The sequence below is a fragment of the Rhizophagus irregularis genome, chromosome 26 (genome assembly GCF_026210795.1).
Source record: "Rhizophagus irregularis chromosome 26, complete sequence".
Taxonomy (NCBI): domain Eukaryota; kingdom Fungi; phylum Glomeromycota; class Glomeromycetes; order Glomerales; family Glomeraceae; genus Rhizophagus; species Rhizophagus irregularis.
In genome coordinates, this window is record NC_089454.1 from 962,354 (window position 1) to 979,863 (window position 17,510).

At 31.9% G+C, this 17,510-nt stretch overlaps 5 protein-coding genes across 5 annotated transcripts; 4 read left to right on the top strand and 1 right to left on the bottom strand.

The window, feature by feature from the left end:
* The first annotated feature begins 667 nt into the window (after nt 1–667).
* OCT59_017375 (uncharacterized protein) lies at nt 668–4,000 on the top strand. The gene is made up of 9 exons (XM_066137446.1): nt 668–1,542; nt 1,624–1,904; nt 2,105–2,195; nt 2,279–2,299; nt 2,436–2,478; nt 2,612–2,706; nt 2,976–3,080; nt 3,143–3,229; nt 3,309–4,000. The coding sequence occupies exons 2-9, from the start codon at nt 1,843–1,845 to the stop codon at nt 3,384–3,386; spliced, it is 582 nt and encodes a 193-aa protein (XP_066004030.1). The 5' UTR covers nt 668–1,542; nt 1,624–1,842; the 3' UTR covers nt 3,387–4,000.
* A 1,463-nt stretch (nt 4,001–5,463) lies between these two features.
* Nucleotides 5,464–5,821, top strand: OCT59_017376 (uncharacterized protein; the record flags this gene model as incomplete). The annotated part of the gene is made up of 3 exons (XM_066137447.1): nt 5,464–5,496; nt 5,568–5,656; nt 5,737–5,821. 3 exons carry the CDS (start codon nt 5,464–5,466, stop codon nt 5,819–5,821), a joined length of 207 nt encoding a protein of 68 aa, XP_066004031.1.
* Nucleotides 5,822–6,044: 223 nt separating this feature from the next.
* Nucleotides 6,045–7,821, top strand: OCT59_017377 (uncharacterized protein; the record flags this gene model as incomplete). Its single annotated transcript, XM_066137448.1, has 11 exons — nt 6,045–6,096; nt 6,281–6,302; nt 6,377–6,385; nt 6,460–6,661; nt 6,739–6,768; nt 6,837–6,866; nt 7,198–7,240; nt 7,322–7,327; nt 7,477–7,488; nt 7,573–7,652; nt 7,714–7,821. 11 exons carry the CDS (start codon nt 6,045–6,047, stop codon nt 7,819–7,821), a joined length of 594 nt encoding a protein of 197 aa, XP_066004032.1.
* Nucleotides 7,822–11,083: 3,262 nt separating this feature from the next.
* On the bottom strand, nt 11,084–11,428 carry OCT59_017378 (uncharacterized protein; the record flags this gene model as incomplete). Its single annotated transcript, XM_066137449.1, has 1 exon — nt 11,084–11,428. One exon carries the CDS (start codon nt 11,426–11,428, stop codon nt 11,084–11,086), a length of 345 nt encoding a protein of 114 aa, XP_066004033.1.
* Nucleotides 11,429–16,321: 4,893 nt separating this feature from the next.
* OCT59_017379 (uncharacterized protein) lies at nt 16,322–17,130 on the top strand (the record flags this gene model as incomplete). Its single annotated transcript, XM_066137450.1, has 3 exons — nt 16,322–16,339; nt 16,528–16,921; nt 17,108–17,130. 3 exons carry the CDS (start codon nt 16,322–16,324, stop codon nt 17,128–17,130), a joined length of 435 nt encoding a protein of 144 aa, XP_066004034.1.
* Nucleotides 17,131–17,510: the final 380 nt, after the last annotated feature.

Consider the following 17,510-nt stretch of genomic DNA (forward strand, 5'->3'; position numbering starts at 1 on the left):
TGCAAGAAGAGTGGGAAAGAATTCCATCTGAAACTTACATTAATTTAATTGGAAGTATACCATGCTGAATTGAAGCATACATTAAAAACAATGGATGACCAACTAAATACTAATTATTATTAATAAAATATGATTTTTATTATTGACCGGATACTTTTGGAAGGGTAGTATATATATATCTGTAAAAGTTTTATTGTTTTAAAGTACCTTTTCTTGAATGGAATTGCCATCAATACTGAGACCATCCTGTATTGGTAAATGGTAATATATCCAACACCAAATCTAACAACAGCCCATATGAATTAGCAAGTGGGTTTGCTTTTTGCTTTAATGTATTGCTGATTGATTCACATTGCCATTAATACCAAGTTTTTCCTGAATAGCTATTATATCCTTCTTCTTACATAAAAGCACTTCATATAATTGAGCAAGTGTTTCGCTTTGATTAGATTTTATTTGTCATGATTAAAATGCGGAAAATTTGAGTCCGGGATAATGATCATCAGTCCGGAGCGGGCCGAAGGCGCTTTGTATGATCTTCAGCTCGGAAGATTCTTTTGCTGGCCACAATGCGTGTACTCCTGTCAATCCCGTGCGACAAAAAATAGGTGGATCACAAGACAGAATTGTGCGACATGTTAATTTTCGCATACATGCTATACATGCTGACCAGTGCCTCTATTTTTTCCCGAACAAATGTGAGAAAGAATGTCTAGTTGCAACACAGGGCTTTTCCGATAAGTTAATAGTGACGACAAAAACCATATGCTATGAAGGGTCGAGAACTTTGCAATTTTTGAGATCTACAAGAGCCAGCTATCTTTGCGTCTTGCAAGGCAGATCTCTATGCCTAAAAGTCATTAACCGCAACAATTAATAATATCTCGGTGAATATAAACAAGTTAAGGGTTGCATAGAAGCATAAAAGGTTAATCTCGGCCTTTGAATACGGATTTGTATAATCTATGTTATAATGAGCAGATGCCTTATAGGATTCGTTTTATTACGGAAATATTATTTAAGGTGTGAACGATTTACCAAGATCGATACGGAAATAATGTATATATACGATAAAAATTTAATCCTAATACCAATATTAAAAAATGAGCGAGTCTAAGGTTTCTCTCTGGTTGTTTCTTTCAGGGAGTAGAAACGACATTCCCTGTTAATGTTTATGAAGAAGGAACGGTTGGAGATATTAGGGATGCAATAATACTTGAAAAAAAGATGTTTATTCGTAGAAATAATATCAGCATTAACGAATTCAGAATGTGAAAAATATCCATTCCAACTGATAATATTGCAGGATTGAAAAGAGTTCCGGCCGAGATAGAAGTCTACAGAGAAATGGATGTTGAACAAGGAATATGTGCAAGTACGTAACTACGGACATGGAAAAGATGATGAAAAAAATAGTAGAAATGGCGTTAACTAAGAATAAAGCTCAAGTTCAGGAACAGCTTGATGGAGTAGAAAATAAAATTCAAGAGCGCATTAGAGGAATCGAAAATAAGATTCAAGATTTGGTCAATATAATTGAAAGTATGTATGGAAATTGCGAATAATTAAAATTAAGCCTCCAAAATTCGCTCTTTTAGATTAATATCATGGTTTTTGATTTAGGTAAATCATTGGATAGGAAGGTTGATGAAGAACTTTGAGCTATTGAAATAGGTGAAGAGCTTCGGATAGTTCATTCTTATAAACATAATAACGATAATTCAAAAGATGTTGATATTGGATATATTGTAACTAATATTAGTGGTACTTGGAAATTTAACAGTAGTTCTCTGTAATGATAAAAAAATAAAAAATAATTTCCTCGTTACTATCGCTTGAAAGATGGTTGCTGATTGTGAAGGCGTACCTATAATGTATAGAAATAAAACTGATCGACAACTTCCGTAATTTTTATTTCTTGATTCTTTATTCATAAATAATAAAATACCATGTGGCTGATCACACGCAGGTCTGTGCGACAGCCGTAAGACGTTGATTTTCGCATCCCTCGTTCGAGGTGAATTCATATCTTCGAATCTTTTTTTTTGATACTTTGATATAATGAATACAATGATAAAAAAAGTGGTTAATAGTGACGACAAAGCATATGTTATGAAGAGCTGAGGACTTTGTATTTTCGAGATCGCCAGGCGCTAGTCCAATTTTGCGTCTTGCAGAGATCTCCATGTGAAGAGGTATGAAGCTTCCATACTCATGTGCTTCCTGGTATCATACGACAATGCTAATCACGCTCCTTATCTCCTTAACTTTTTCCCAGCAAGATATAAAGCATGTAGAAGTATGTAGAAGTTCGGCCTACTTTCCCATAAAAATATTCCCGTAAAAATAACGCAAAAATAAGGTATGTAAATGCCAGAAGTTATGTGCATGTATGTATGGAAGCGAGTTTTTCTCAATTTGGGCCTTGTATCTAGGAAAGAAAGATGTCTTCTATCCGCCTCAACTGCTTTCTTCGTGGTGAGACTTAATCGATGTTGAAATTTGACCGTTGATAATCTGAAAGACAAGATTAAAGATACCCGGCAAGACTTCCGTCAAGTAAACTTCGATCTATACGAAGTTAATTTTTTTCAACCCAATTTTTCCATAGTCTCTTCTGTAAACAGTACTACAGATAGCCAAGGAGTTTTTATGGATCCACAAAAAGAAATTTCCAACCTTGCGTATCAAAATTCTTATAGAAAGGTACCCTTATCGTCAAGAAAATGGTGAAAAGGGATCTATTCACGTCCTCATATACCCCCAGGTAGTGTTAGAAAGGGATCATTCAGATACTGGGCTATTGCTATCAGAAAGTGAACTTCCTAGGAGAATTTTACCAACATACCGTTTTCTAAACTAGTTATAATTTTTTATTCGTATCATGTAGCGAAGTAATTCGCAATTTTATGTATTGTAAGCCGGGTTCCGGCAACGTTTTTTATTTCATTATTATTTTACCAGTACATAAAAAGTCCGGACGTGTGGATTATGCAATCAAAAAAAATAATAGATGGTTTATTCGAAGAAATAATTTGCATACCGGCCCAAATCTTATGCAATGTAAAAGTTCATGTGATGTAAGTAATGTAGATTTTTATTTTTCGCTTTGAACATTTGCTAACTGACATTATTGATATAGATGAACTTGAACATGCTCAAGAAAAGCGGAAGGCGGACGAGGCGTTCGACTATGAGTATGGATATGTATATGGCATTGTCACGACAGGTGGGAAGATCGTTTTGGGATGTTTTTACTTTAAGTTTATAATACTAACTTGAAAATTTCTTAATCTTCGTGTAAATAGCAATTGGTTGATATTTCATCCTTCACAGCACTGAATGCATTTTCTGTACGAGCAAAACTGAATATCGAATTTCACTAACGAAAGATGCTCTCAATGATCAAACTGAATTGCGCAAGAACGTGAAGAGGAACTTGGAGGTTATATAAAGGATAGCTAGTGAAGAACCCGCAAATAAGAAACGCCGTGTAGAAGAGATAATCAAGAAAAAATAAGCTTGTATATTAGCATAGAAACTTTGTCATGTACCGGGTGACCAACGTCTTGTATTTATTTTTCGCATGTATTAATAAAAATTTTTTTCTTGGCAAAACGTTACAAATTGTAACGCGCACGTGATTTTTTTATTTTGAACACTCATATATAGTGTATTAGTTATAGATCATATCATCAGAGCTTGAATTATTGAGACAGCACATTGGTGAGCTTGAAGCTAAGAACGCCAAGCTTGAATCTGAGAAAGCTGAGATTGAGCCGAGCTTCTAAAGCAGGTTAGAGGGGAACGCCAAGCGTGATGCTGAGAATGCTCAACTCAAGTCTAGAGTCGGGAGCTTGAGAGCAGACTCGCAATATTGGAATAGGGCTCCTTGGCAGTGGATGTCTAGGCACAGAATGACAAGGAAGCTGTTGACCAAAACAATGTCGACGCAAAGTTACTGGAGGAAAGGAAGCAGGCACTTCACCCCTGAAGGACTCGCAAATGCACCTGATCCGACCACAGCCCAGCCCAGCCCAATCAGTGCAAACCCGATTGTAAAATAAATGAGAGCGGCACCAAATCATTAGAGGACAGGAGAGTGGACACTTGGATGAGGTACGTAAGAAAAGGATTAGCGATGAAATAAGGCAAAAGAAGCGGGAGAAAAGGCTTCAATTTGATACCAGATATAACTTCACAGAAAAATTTGGACTCAGAGGCGCTAGCCGATACCTCTGTTATAATTTCCCAGGATTCTGCAATTCCTTTGAACAAAAAAAAATAAACAAGGTTCAATTCCTCCTCCTGTTGAATCGGAGCAAATGACCGTCGATAAAAAAATTCCCTATAATCAAAAAGTGGAACAAGATTTGTTGCCATTGGCAATTATCAGAAGCACATGCATAGTGTGTTAGCAAAATCTCAAGCCTCTGATTTCAAGCCTATCACTTTTGAGGCCAAACCTGATCAAATCCGTGTTAGAGCATTTCACATACTTGAAATTCTGAAACAGTTTTAGAGAGACGGACAATTATAATTTTGCATTTGCTCAGCTATGGGGAATTATGGATACATGGCGAATGGTATAAAAATGGATCGGAATATTGTCTTACCTGTGACAGTTCAAGTAACAATTTCAAGTTCGCAATAGTAGCATAGGCTGGTCATGCGAGAGACTATCCCCCAGCGATATCACGAAAGATTTGCTTAATTTTTTTTTCCAAATACATATCTTCCGAATAAGCAGTATGAAAAATGGCCTAGGATCCGCGTACTTCCTCCCTCTTTGATAGCATCATACATTTCTATATATTGCGAGAACATCGTTTGATCAAGCAAAATTCTCATTTTTTTTTGCGTGACATCTACCCTAGCGAAAGTGCATTTTCACGTGATCACCCATTTATTCATCACAGGTCATCACTCCCACCTTTAAACGCGAAATACTTTATTTGTCACCTGTACTTTCACGTGCAACTGCATAATGCCGTAATCCCGGCCCTGTAGGTGCTTTTTCACGGTTATACAAGTGTAGTTCAAACGTGACTACAAAGCCGGTATCAATGATTTCGCGTTCGACGAATTCGGAGTAAAAGAATCTACAGAAAGTAATGGATAGCATAAAAAAGGATCTTCAAGAGGCCTCAGATGCAAATTCTGATTTTGAGATAACGCAAAAAAAAGGCCCAAGATCCTTGGCAGGTGAGAGAGATTTGAAAGAGTTAATAGGTTAATCCAACAGTTATGAACTGCTCGTTCGCTAGTCTTAAGGATAGCTATTTGTTCAACACTTCTTTTTTGCTTTACATTTTTTATTTTAGCAAGTATTATTGTTAAATTTGCGTCTTGTTTTAAAGAATTGCATAAAGGAAAAACCAAAAGCGTTCCAGTGACATGAATATAGAGAATTTGCACGTAAAGAAGACAAAGCAGTTCGCCGAAAATAATGCGACTCAAATCATGGGTGACAATATAACTTTAAGAACAAAAAAGGTACCGATGGACATTTTTTTAGATACTTAAGAATCAGCAGAACGAATCATTACATTGTATTTTAATTTTAGGACGACCAAAACCACTCATCTAAGACAGACGATTACTTTCCTTTGCGTGATGACATTTCTTGTCAATTTATTACAATGATTCCAAGCCTGTGAGTTTCTTTATCCGAGAGTTTCGAGAATAATGCATGGTTTGAGATTAAAATCTTTTTAATTTTTTTTTTTATTTTAGCAAAAGGCACGTGCAAGTAATGTTCTTCCCGATGGCACAGTCCTATCAAACCACCACTACGACCAGACTTCGCCGCCAGAAATGATGAGAATGAATTTCCAGCATTAGTAGACAACGAAGAAGAAGAAATTCATCCGTTGGATGGTATTGAACCAGCAACAGCAACGAAGTGGTACTACCGTCTGGGAACATGTTGAAGATATTTTTAATGAAAATATTTCGCAACTTACAAAATCTACAAAGGTCAAGGAAAAATTAGATGCAATAGAAAGGGTAACATTGAGTTTTCCGTTGTCGAACTTGAATTCATGGAAGAAGATTACAAGACCATCCTACAAGATCCTGACTTGGAAGAAGAGGGTAATATTCATTTTATGCTTAGATGGTTCGAAATGACCCAACAAGGCGTATAAATACTGCATACACATAAACTCAGTGGTCAATACGTGCATATATAAAATTAGTAAATTTATGATGACTCATAAGTTTTTTTTTCAATAATTATATTTACTTTGTCCTGATTTTCCCTCTAACTCTTATATAGTCTATTTGAGGTATTATAAATGGTAAATAAAATCATTCATGATCTTGCTATTATTTTGTTTTATGTCAGGCTATTAAACTCATGAATTATATTTAGGGGTGAATCGTTTTGCCCTTTGAGCAGATCAGCAAATTTTGAAAAGACCGAAAGTGTAATGTTCGATTTTTGAGTTCCTCAAGTGTTGATATTGGTGAATGGGAGTTCGCTGTGCATGTTAATGCTACAAAGGCGATTGGGAATTGCTGTCAATCCACAAGAGTTAACCAATCTATATTAAATGGAATATTAAATTTGAATTTAACAGATGAGCAGGCGAAAATAGTAAGAGTGCCATTTTTACAAATTTCCGGAATATATGGACAAATGTTGCTCGAAGATTTAGTAAATGGATTTTATTTTGTTTTTCCTGGGGCATCATTTGAACTGCCAACAAAATTATCTCAAATTCACAAGTTAAGCCGACTGTAAAAATCTTTAAATACGTATTGGTAAGTTGCTGTTTATTATATTTGTCATTTTAACATATATGAAACTGATTGATAGTATTTATGCACAGGAAACATATGAAGAAATTAACATGCTTGAAGTACTTGATCATGAGTGTAATAAGCTTGATTATAACTTTAAGAAGACTAATCACATCAAGCCGTTACATTACAAGTCCATCCAAAAAAGATCATTGTGTTCAATGCATCAGATCTAGAAAATGCATTAAACAATCCATTTTTTTGCTTGCTCGGAAATACTTGGAAGGCGCCTGGTGAATTCCCTAAGAACAATATTATGATGACGAGCCAACCGGGCTTGAAGAAGTTTTTCCCATGCATCTTCTCCATACCGGGTTAAATAATCCCATCTATCGTACATTTCATCTTCGCCATCAACTATTTTGGTTCTTCATCATCTATTAATCCTAGAGCCTTCAAAAATTCGTAATCCCCATCCACGGCACTAAAGTCAGTAAGTTTTGTTCCATAGCTAATTTAATACTCTAAATTTACTTTCTTTAATTTAACGTTCTAATGCCTCTTCGATTAAAAGCAGCGGGTGTTGCTTAAGCAAGCTGGTCGAAAATAGATTGCATAAAAATCGGGTCGGATAGAAGAATTAGAGATGTCTGAATTATCGTCGAAATAATCATGTGAGGAAGTGAAATGCGCAGTGCGATATCAGAAAATTTCTTGCCGAAAAAATAGGGGCTGTGCGACGTAAGATTTGCATAAATGTCAAGCACTGTGCATTTCGATAAATATTTTCTTTTCTCACTCCGGGCGATACTATCAATAAAACAGTATTCGGCCTCTCTTGCTACGCAATTCGAGGAAAAGAGTCAACTATATTTCCCGAAATCCTATCTTCGAAAAAAAGAAAGGTTATATAGAAAAGCAGATAACCTATAAAGATAGTGTAATTAAATAACTTTTTTCCCTAAGATTTTAATCGAGGAAGGGCAATCATTATTTCGCATATGGGATTTGAGGATGCTTTGGGGACTTCTCCAAAAGATTCGAAAACAAGGTAACGGCTCTGGAAAAGATTAATGGTGGCATATTGTTCAGCGTATCACTTGTAGTGCTGACAAATCATCAGAAAGTATTTCCGTCATTGAGTTATTTTTCAGATTAATCTGAAGCTAGAATATACTATTCTACTTATTTTTTATTTAAATTCCATTTAAAATGATATATTTATAGAAAAAATATAACACAAATCAGATTTTTTACGTACTATCAAATTTAGTGATTAAGATTAAGTAATAATTATTATATATCAAATAAATTTATTCAAATTTCAAATTGCAAATTGATAATATTATAGATGTAAACTGTAAATTAGCTGTAAATACTGTTACAATATTGTGGTTAGCTAAAAGACTGCTAAAAGATAGTAATTCTAATTTACAACCATTATATTTACTTAACTTTTAGATTTACAACTATTTGCAGAGCAATAATATATATAATAATATAATATATTTTTAATATTATTTTTTTACCTATGGGATCTTATTAAGCTCAAATAATAATGAAAAAAACTAATATTCAAAAAGAAATAGTTTAATTAAATGCTTAAAATAAAGTAATTTATAAGAAAAATAATAATTTTTAATCAAAAGTCAAAAAGAATATGAAAATCTGATGAAATGTCTTTTTTCAAATAGTAGAAATGATTATTATATTATACATTAATAATAACAACTTAAATCCATACTCTTGTAAACTTGCTAAATTAAAAGATTAATATACAATATATTTTTTACAATATTTTATAAGGTGAAATCCTTCTATTTAATAAAACTTTATCTTTTAAGTATGATTGAATTTTACTAAAAAATAAAATTTTCTTTTTAAAAAATTTTTTTTTTTTTACTGATTGCAGCGTATTTAAAATTTTATTAGAAAAAAATAATTCATATTATACACACAAGTGAATACAAAATTCTAATCTAATTTAGTAAGTCTTAAACTACTCGTCATCCTTTTGTGAAAACCCACGTGTATACTGTCAGGTAGACATTTTGCTATGAGAGTAGTGTTTCAATCTGCGGATAATCCGTTATCTATCAATCTGATCCATTTATTGATATCTGTCACCTATCAAACCAATTCGTCTAATAAAATACAATCTGAATATTTGTAGTGACAGATTGAAGATTATCCAGATATCCTAACGAATCCATCTGGATACTCTTTAATAATCTAAATATATGAAGATTTACTATGATGTCTCCAAAGTTTAAGTGGTCAAAGAACCAAAGGATTTAAAGAAGAAAAACAAAATTAGTGAAAAAAACAAAAAAAAAGTAACGAAAAAAAGAAATAAAAAAAGTTTATCTAATTATCCAGGTGGTCAAAGAACTGAAGGATCTAACGAAATTAGAGGATAATCTGTTAGTGATACAGATAATCCAGATGATCTGTTACAGATATTCTCCAATCCTCTCATCTGTATCTATTTATCATCCGTATCCATTTAAAAATCCTATCCAGATAACTGTAAATGGCAGATATTTGTCTACAGATATAGATTGCAGGTAAATAGGTTGAAACACTATATGAGAGTACTTTCTACTCTTTATGCATACTCATTCTTAGAGAGAATCCCCTTCTTTCAGTCTAAATGGAAAAAATTCACAAAATCTATTACGACACAAAAAATAAAAAAAAGGATTTTAAACAAAAAAAAAGGGTAATTATATATTGACGTAATAGCGAGTACATTTATTCATCTCAAAAATACTATATTTAGCCTAGTCATTCTATCAGTTGGCCAATGATCTTAGTAAGATCCAAATTTCAGCTAAAATAGTAAGCTTGTCATTGTTGTTGAAGCCTGTTTTGTTCGAAATAGATTGCTTCTTTTTTTCTTCAGATTTCTCTTTCTTAGTTTATATACCATTATTGTCATTCTGCAAAATATTTGGAATCTTCTTTTGGTTTTACTTCTGAGGTAGAATCTGTTTTTTTTTTGGTGATTTATTTCTAGGATGATTCAAGGTAAATGAAAAATATCTAGTCCAAATACCTTTAAATTCTTTGAAGTTGAATTCCTATACAGTCAGCCCTTTCTATAGCGAATTTTGATATAACAAATTTCATAATATAATGAATTTTTAGTGTGATATGTATTTAGTCATATAAAAAAAAATTTATTACACCAAATTTTAACTAATAAAATGCATTATAACGTTAAATGAAGAAAAATTTATAATTTCACATATGTAAATGACCTTTTTTATAACGAATTTCTTTTAAAACGAATTTGTTTTTTAGTATAACAAAGATTTTTGTAAGATAAATTTTAATATAAAAGATAATTTAATGTTGCTTTCATGAAATTTTTTCCAAATAAGTAATTTTACCATTTTAATTAATTTATCAAAAGATGGATGATTTATGCTTTGAAATTTCTTTGCCTTTGTGATAGGGATCGGAAAAGATTCAATTAAAATCGAAACTATCGAAAATCAATAAGAATTGATTTTAAATCGAATCTCGAATAAAAATCGAATTTACTTATTGTGGCGCAATTTCGTTAATTTGACTGTAAATTATTATTTGTTCATAATAGTTAATTTTGGCCAAATTCATAATTCCGCCTGCGAATCACGTGACAGAATACAAACTTCCTAAAAAGGAAATTTTATCTTCCAATAAAATTCAAGTTGCTATCGCACAAGGTTATACAAATTTCCAAAAAAGAATATTTTTTCACCGATCACTGTAATTTTTGTAATCACGTGATATGTGTTTAAACACACCTATTATAAATTGTATAAAAAAAATCGGTATTTGCGAAATGATTAATCGCAATTAATCGATTTTAGAATCGATTCTAATAATGGGAATCGATTCCAATCCCTATTCTGTAATCTGACATTTTACAAATATATTTGATTTTTCTATATTTTACCACATTATACCAAATTTTTCTGCTATACCAGATAATTCATTATAGTATATATTAGCAAATTTTCTTATAATAAAGGACTGATCAGTCTGGACACCTACTTTGTTATATCAAGAGCTGACTGTATTAAGAGTTTTATCCAAATTTGCTCAAGTATCAAAATACACAATCAACTTCCTTCGCCCATAGTCTTGAATAATCTTTAAAAGCTAAAACACTATCCAGTTGCGATAGCATTAATTAGGTTGAGTTCTCTATATTGTAAATAACATTGTTAGTAACAGATTTAGGCACATCCATCACAATGACCTGGAATCTTTTGTGTTTTTTGCATTACTTTAGAGATCAGAATGTAGAAAACCATCTGACAGGCATTTTTCCAAATGGAGCTGTCTAGATTCCATTATTCCAATTGTGCAAAGCCCACTTGTTGAAATTGATAGATATAATCACAATCATATACTTCTTTTGCATCTTGACTTTGAACGCAATTACTTGACCCCATTTCTCTAGGTTTGTAAGGATGTCGAATTGCAGCATGGTGGAGAGGATATTATAAATCACTATTTCCTGGACATTGGCAGAATTTTGTGGTATATATCTGGTCATAATAGTAAATATAATTTTCTCTGGTATAAACTTAGATTTCTTAATTTTCTGCTGCTGTGATTTATCTTTTGTACTACTCTTCATAGAAGTTTGTTGAGTGTTCCATTTTTCTTTAGGAAATAATAACATAGATTGGAAGTCATCAGAATCAGAACTTGTAGCAACTTTAGTATATGTTATGCACTTTTTTTTTTAAGAGTATACGGTTGAGCTTGTACATTCAATTTAGTTTGTGTCATAGAAGTACAATTGGTGTTTAGTGTTTGGGCTCCTCTAAAATTAGGACCCCGGATATTACATATATAACTCACATTTGAGTTTTAGCAAATTCAATCAAAATTAGGTTAAACTCATAATTTTAAATAGAGCAAATTGATTGAAAATTAATTAATAGTTATAATTATGAGTTTTAGCAAATTGTATTGATTTTACAAAGTCATATTTTATATTTAAGCAAATTGGTACTTTTTTTTAAATTTAACTTATCCTTTTTTTTTAACTTTATAAATAATATTTTTAAAAATATTAGTTTCGGGGTCTGGGTATAATTCTGGCCAAAATTAAGCATAATGTGAGCCAAAAACCATCCGTTTAATTTCGCAACATTTTATTTTTTAATAATTATTTATTTAATTTATTATTTTTATTAATTATTATTTTATCTATAATCTACATATTTTAATTATAAAAATGGGCAGTTTAATTTATATTAATCATTTATTTTTTTATTGATAATAAAAGAAAAAATTATTAACTCATATTTTGAGTTTTAGCAAATTAGTATAGATTTGAAATGTGATAATTTGATTTTTAGCAAATTAGGTCTATTTTAGCAGGAGCAAAAAGTACTTAAATTCATGCAGATCAGTTATGAGTTATATATGTGATGTCCGGGGTCTTCTAAAATTACTATTTCCATTGAGTGATCATCTGATAGCTATGCCAGTACTTGATTGGATGATGATGTTATGGTATTTGCAACCTCATAGAAAAGGGTGGCCTAAAGGTCTTTAAAAATGTATAAAAGGAACAGAAACTCATTGTAGTTATCGTTAACACCAAGTTGTTCAAGTTCTTCACTATATGAAACTTTGAGTTCTAATAAATGCTCGTATATTTTGAAGTTTATTGCTTCTAAGGTTTGACTTAAACCAGTTATGCTAATCGAACAATAAATTTTAAGCATTTTCTTAAAAAGATTAAAGAATGCTTTTTCATCGAAAAAGTTTAGCGATTTAACTAGAATCGAATGGGTCAGGTCGGGTTAGGTTAATTGATAAACCTGACCTGAAATTTTTTTCAGGTCAGGTCGGGTCAGGTTATATCAGGTTGTCTGTTTGCCACTGACCTGACCTGAAACCTGAAAAATTTCAGGACTATTTTTATTAAAGTATTGAAAAAAAATGGTACAAAACTTTTTTTTTAATATAATATTATGAAAAAAAACGGTTTTGCAATGTTTTTATTAAAATATTGAAAAAAAATATTGCAAAACGTTTTTTTTAAATGTTTTCGCAACGTTATTATTGAAATATCAAAAAAAAAACATTACGAAACATTTTTTTAATATAATATTATGAAAAAACATTTTCGCAACGTTTTTTCTCGAAATATTGCGATTCAACATTTTTATATTAAAATCATATAAAAAAGTGAATCCCAATACTGCAATTCACTTTTTTATATAGAATTAATATAAAAAAAGTGAGTTGCGATATCGCAAATCATTTTTATTATATAAAATCAATATAAAAAAGTGAGTTGCGGTATTGCGATTCACTTTTTTATATTGATTTTATATAATAAAAGTGAGTTGCGATATTGCAATTCACTTTTTTATATAGATTCTATATAAAAAAAGTGAGTTGCGGTATTGCGATTTACTTTTTTTATATAGAATTAATATAAAAAAGTGAATCGCAATATCGCAACTCATTTTTATTATATAAAATCAATATAAAAAAGTGAATCGCAATACCGCAACTCACTTTTTTTATATAGAATCTATATAAAAAAGTAAATCGCAATACTGCAACTCACTTTTATTATATAGTAGAATCAATAGTTTCAGGTCATCAGGTCAATTAGGTCAGGTCAATCTTCATACCTGACCTGAATTTTTTTTAAAAATCTCATATCTGACCTGAATTTCAGGTCAGGTCAGGTCAGGTTACCTGAATTTGGCTGACCTGTTCGGAGCTCTAGATTTAACATTCTCTATATTTAGTTGTGTATTGGAATTCATATTTTTTAGTATTTTTATCAAAAATACGTTGCTAAAACTTCTTAAAAAAATGGTTCATGTGATTGGTAGAAAGAATTTTTTTTTCTTTTTAAAAAATTAGTATAATAATATTTTTTTTTTAAAATTTAAAGTTTATTTATTATAACACTTGAAATCATACAATATAGGAGTTACACTTTATGAAAATACAGTAAATTGGTCAACCACCCTCTAAGTGCAATGAGAATGCATAAATAAACCTGGTGCAAATGCACCTTCGAATCACAAAAGAAATAGACACAAAAAAAAATGGAGGAGCTACCGTGTATAAAAATGAAAGCAAAAACAAAATGTAAAAGTAAGGAAACAGTCAGTAATGAAACCACCCTACAACATCTACACTATACATGTAGCTGAAACCTCTATGAAGCTGGACAGGGTTTCAGACTTTCAGTAATTTAATTATAATAAATTATTAAAAACTATCCAGAAATCCATCCGAAACTCCAAAGACTTTATATTATAGCTTCAGCTGAATGTAGAAATTAATTTTTATCATTTTTTAACTTAATTTTGATTTAAAGACGTGGCTGAAAATCACGTGAAAAGGTTTTGGCTACAAGTATAATCTACACTCTTAAAACTAAGACTATCAGACCATTCTTTTGAACTTATATCAAGACGCTTCTAGTTTTCTAAGCATCGACTTTATTTCTGCTAATATTGTAAGCTTGTCAATACTGTCTAAGGCCTTATCTATATTTTTAATTTCTTTAGCCATCTTTTGCTTCTTATTCAACTAAGTGTTAGTGTTGTTTGTTCGAACCTTGGAGCCACTTTCTTGATTCACCTTTTGAGGGTTTCTCCTTCTTTGCTTCAAGTTAGGGGTAAAGTACCTTATCCATTTAAGCTAAATGGCTTACCAAGGATCTTTTCCAAATCAGTTCACGATTCGTAATAAGTTATTAACTTGCAGATGCCCTGATCTTAAATTAATTTAAATGCTTTGCACCCTAAAGGTGTAAGAATAGAGTGAGCAAGGTTATCCAGATATAAAGTTGCTGTATTTACCGAAGCAGAAACTTCTTTAATCACTGCCTGGAATCGTTCCTGTTCTTTTCTTTGTTTGAGATCCCAGTTGGCCAGAAATCATCGTACGAGTAAATCTCCAAGTAGAGCTATTCATACTCCATCATTCCAAAGTCTTGTAGCCTTTAATTGAGTTCAATCAAAACTGTAACAGTAACGTATTTCTGTTGGGATTTAAATTTAATCACAACTACTTGACCCTAAGCTATAAGATGATTAAGCGTATCAAGTTAAGACCAGATGGAGAAGATATTATAAACTGTAATTTCTCGAATAAGGTCCTTATTCACGGGCATATATCCAGTCATCACGGTACTAATAGTTTTAGGTGAAGTTGCAGCGGATTGTTTTTTGGTAGTTTTGGAAGAACTTTGGCTATTATTAGCTTTTGAAACGAACGCAATTTTTCTCTTTTTTTCTATATGAGGTGAAGGCGAATTTGGTCTGCTGACATCATCTTTTGGATCCTGTTTAACTATGTTAGCATATGAAACTCATTTTTGTTTACCTTTGGATGTAAAAGGAATGGCTTTTACTGAGAGGAGTTTGATTAGTTCCTCTTATTATGCTGCAGCTTTTGATTGGTGTTTAGGAGTTTTTAGCATTTCTAAAATTTCTATTTCCATCGGTTGATCTTTTACAGATTCAGATGCATCTGGTAATTGTTATGATTAGAGCTCCTAATGAGTCGAGTTGAGTCAAGTCACGAGTCAAAAACCTTAATTTTAAAGTACTTTTTATTAAGTTAGAATATAATTAAACGAAAATTTACAATTATGCGAGTCAAAAATGCGAGTTTATGCGAGTCATTTTCGGAGCTCTAGTTATGATAACATCATCTGTTATTGCACAAACTTTTTGCAAGTGTTCTCCATTTCTCTACTAACACTGGCTTAGATAAAGTCAAAAGACTCATAAAAAAGGAAGAGTAAATGATAAAGAGATGGTATGTCCTCAATACCTAAGGTTGAGAGGGCCTTCTGATGTTCTAAAAGTAAATTAGTGTATGGTTCACCATTGCCAGTGCTTTTTTTAACAGTTTAAGCAATATTTTCTTCAGTAATAGTACCGAAGGAGATATATTATATTTTTTTAAGGCGTAAAGAACTAGTTTATAATAAAGAGCTCTATTCACCACCATGTCAAAGTTGTCACCCTCAGACAGGGCTTCAGAAATGTTTGGTGTCGAAAAGGAAGCTATAGTTTCAGAAAATTTTCCTTCAAAATTCCCATGGAAAAAAATAGTTCATATGATCAGCAGCAAGAGTTCCCTCAATTGGTATAATATTATATAATATAATATTACTAGAAAAACAGAAACCATTGAGGGTCTGTCACTTAATATGCTTAATAGTAACTAATTTACATTGTATAAATGATCAATTGGTCACCACTCACGAAATGTTTTTTAAATATAATATATATTATTAATAAAATTTATAATCATTACTGTTATTTATTTTATTGTCTATATAGTATAAAAATAATTTAAGATTGTTAAAATTATTACAAGTATAAATTTTAATCGAAAAATGACAGATCGTCAAAGTACAATTTGCAAATCACGTGACAGGAAATTGCTTTTTTCACTCGTGTCAAATTGCAAATACTTTCGCATACGTATTTGATAATTATTTTGCAATATCTATAATCTTGTAATCCATTGATAAATTTGTTCAATTATTAAATCTTTTATTAAAACTTTTGCAATGTCTAATTTTAATATGGTAAGGAAATAATGTCAAACCTAATGCTGCTCCTGTTCTTTTGCTCGCATTTCAAATACAACAGTAATGTAAATTGTAATTAAAATGAAAAATACATTTTTCAAATCATTTCAAAAGAATAATAAAGAGAACCAAAGATTTGTGCTAATTGAAACGGAAGAGATACGTTTGGCACGTGACTGCATAAGAAAAGGCGTAAAGTAGCTGAAGAATTCAATGAGAAACGCGAGGTGCATCTAGAACGTGACTGGGAAAGAAAGCGGCGTAAGGTGGCTGAAGAGTCTAATGAAGAACGAGAAGCGCATCTAGAACGTGACCAGAAAAGGAAGCGGCGTAAGGTGGCTGAAGAGACTAATGAGACTCGTTTAGCACGTGATCAAAAAAGAAAGGAGCGGCAAATACCTGAAGAGATCTATGAAGAATATGAAGCACGTTTAGAAGCTGAAGAAGAAGTTCGACGTGCTTGCGCACGTAATAAATACCAATTAAGAAAAGCAAGAAAAACTCCCAAGCAATTTGCTGCAAGACTTTCTCAAAATAAGCCAAATATCCGCAGAAAACGTGTCTCAGAAAGTTCGGGAAGTATCCAAACTTCTGATCGGAAACTTCTGCGAAAGTTTAGAAGTACAATCAGCAATTTTACGAACAAACTCTGTAATAAATGCAATGAGCGGTTTCCATCCATTACACTCATTGGAAATGAATGCCGTCGATGCCATCTTGAGGGAAGTCCTAAAAAATTTTCCACTGAAAATAATATGGATCCAGGTGAGTCATTCACTTATTCTTAATATAAGAAAATCAAGATTCAAATATTTTTTTTTTTCTAGGCGAAGTTCCACAAGAACTTCAAGATTTAACCGATATAGAAGAAATGTTGATCGCACAAGTATTTCCTATAGTTTCTGTATATAATCTTCCTGGAGGACAGTACGCATATTGTGGAAATATTATTAACTTCCCACAGGATGTACAAGAGTTTGTAACGTGACTTCCACGTAATCCATCAACATTGGATTTGGTTATCATTAGACGTTATACTGAAAACGGATCCAATTTTCGTGACTTTCATGTTCGACGGGAGAAAGTAATGCAAGCTCTTCGGTGGTTAAAAACCAATAATAAATTCTATCGGGATATCGAGATTGATAGTGATGTCTTGCAAACGTTA

What these genes read in the sequence shown, in the direction of transcription:
- OCT59_017375 (XM_066137446.1), top strand. Translation starts at nt 1,843, where the DNA reads ATGGTTGCTGATTGTGAAGGCGTACCTATAATGTATAGAAATAAAACT. An exon ending in AAAACTGATCGACAACTTCC is followed by an intron (nt 1,905 to 2,104) that starts GTAATTTTTATT and finishes GTGACGACAAAG; the next exon opens with CATATGTTATGAAGAGCTGA. An exon ending in CCTCAACTGCTTTCTTCGTG is followed by an intron (nt 2,479 to 2,611) that starts GTGAGACTTAAT and finishes ATTTTTCCATAG; the next exon opens with TCTCTTCTGTAAACAGTACT.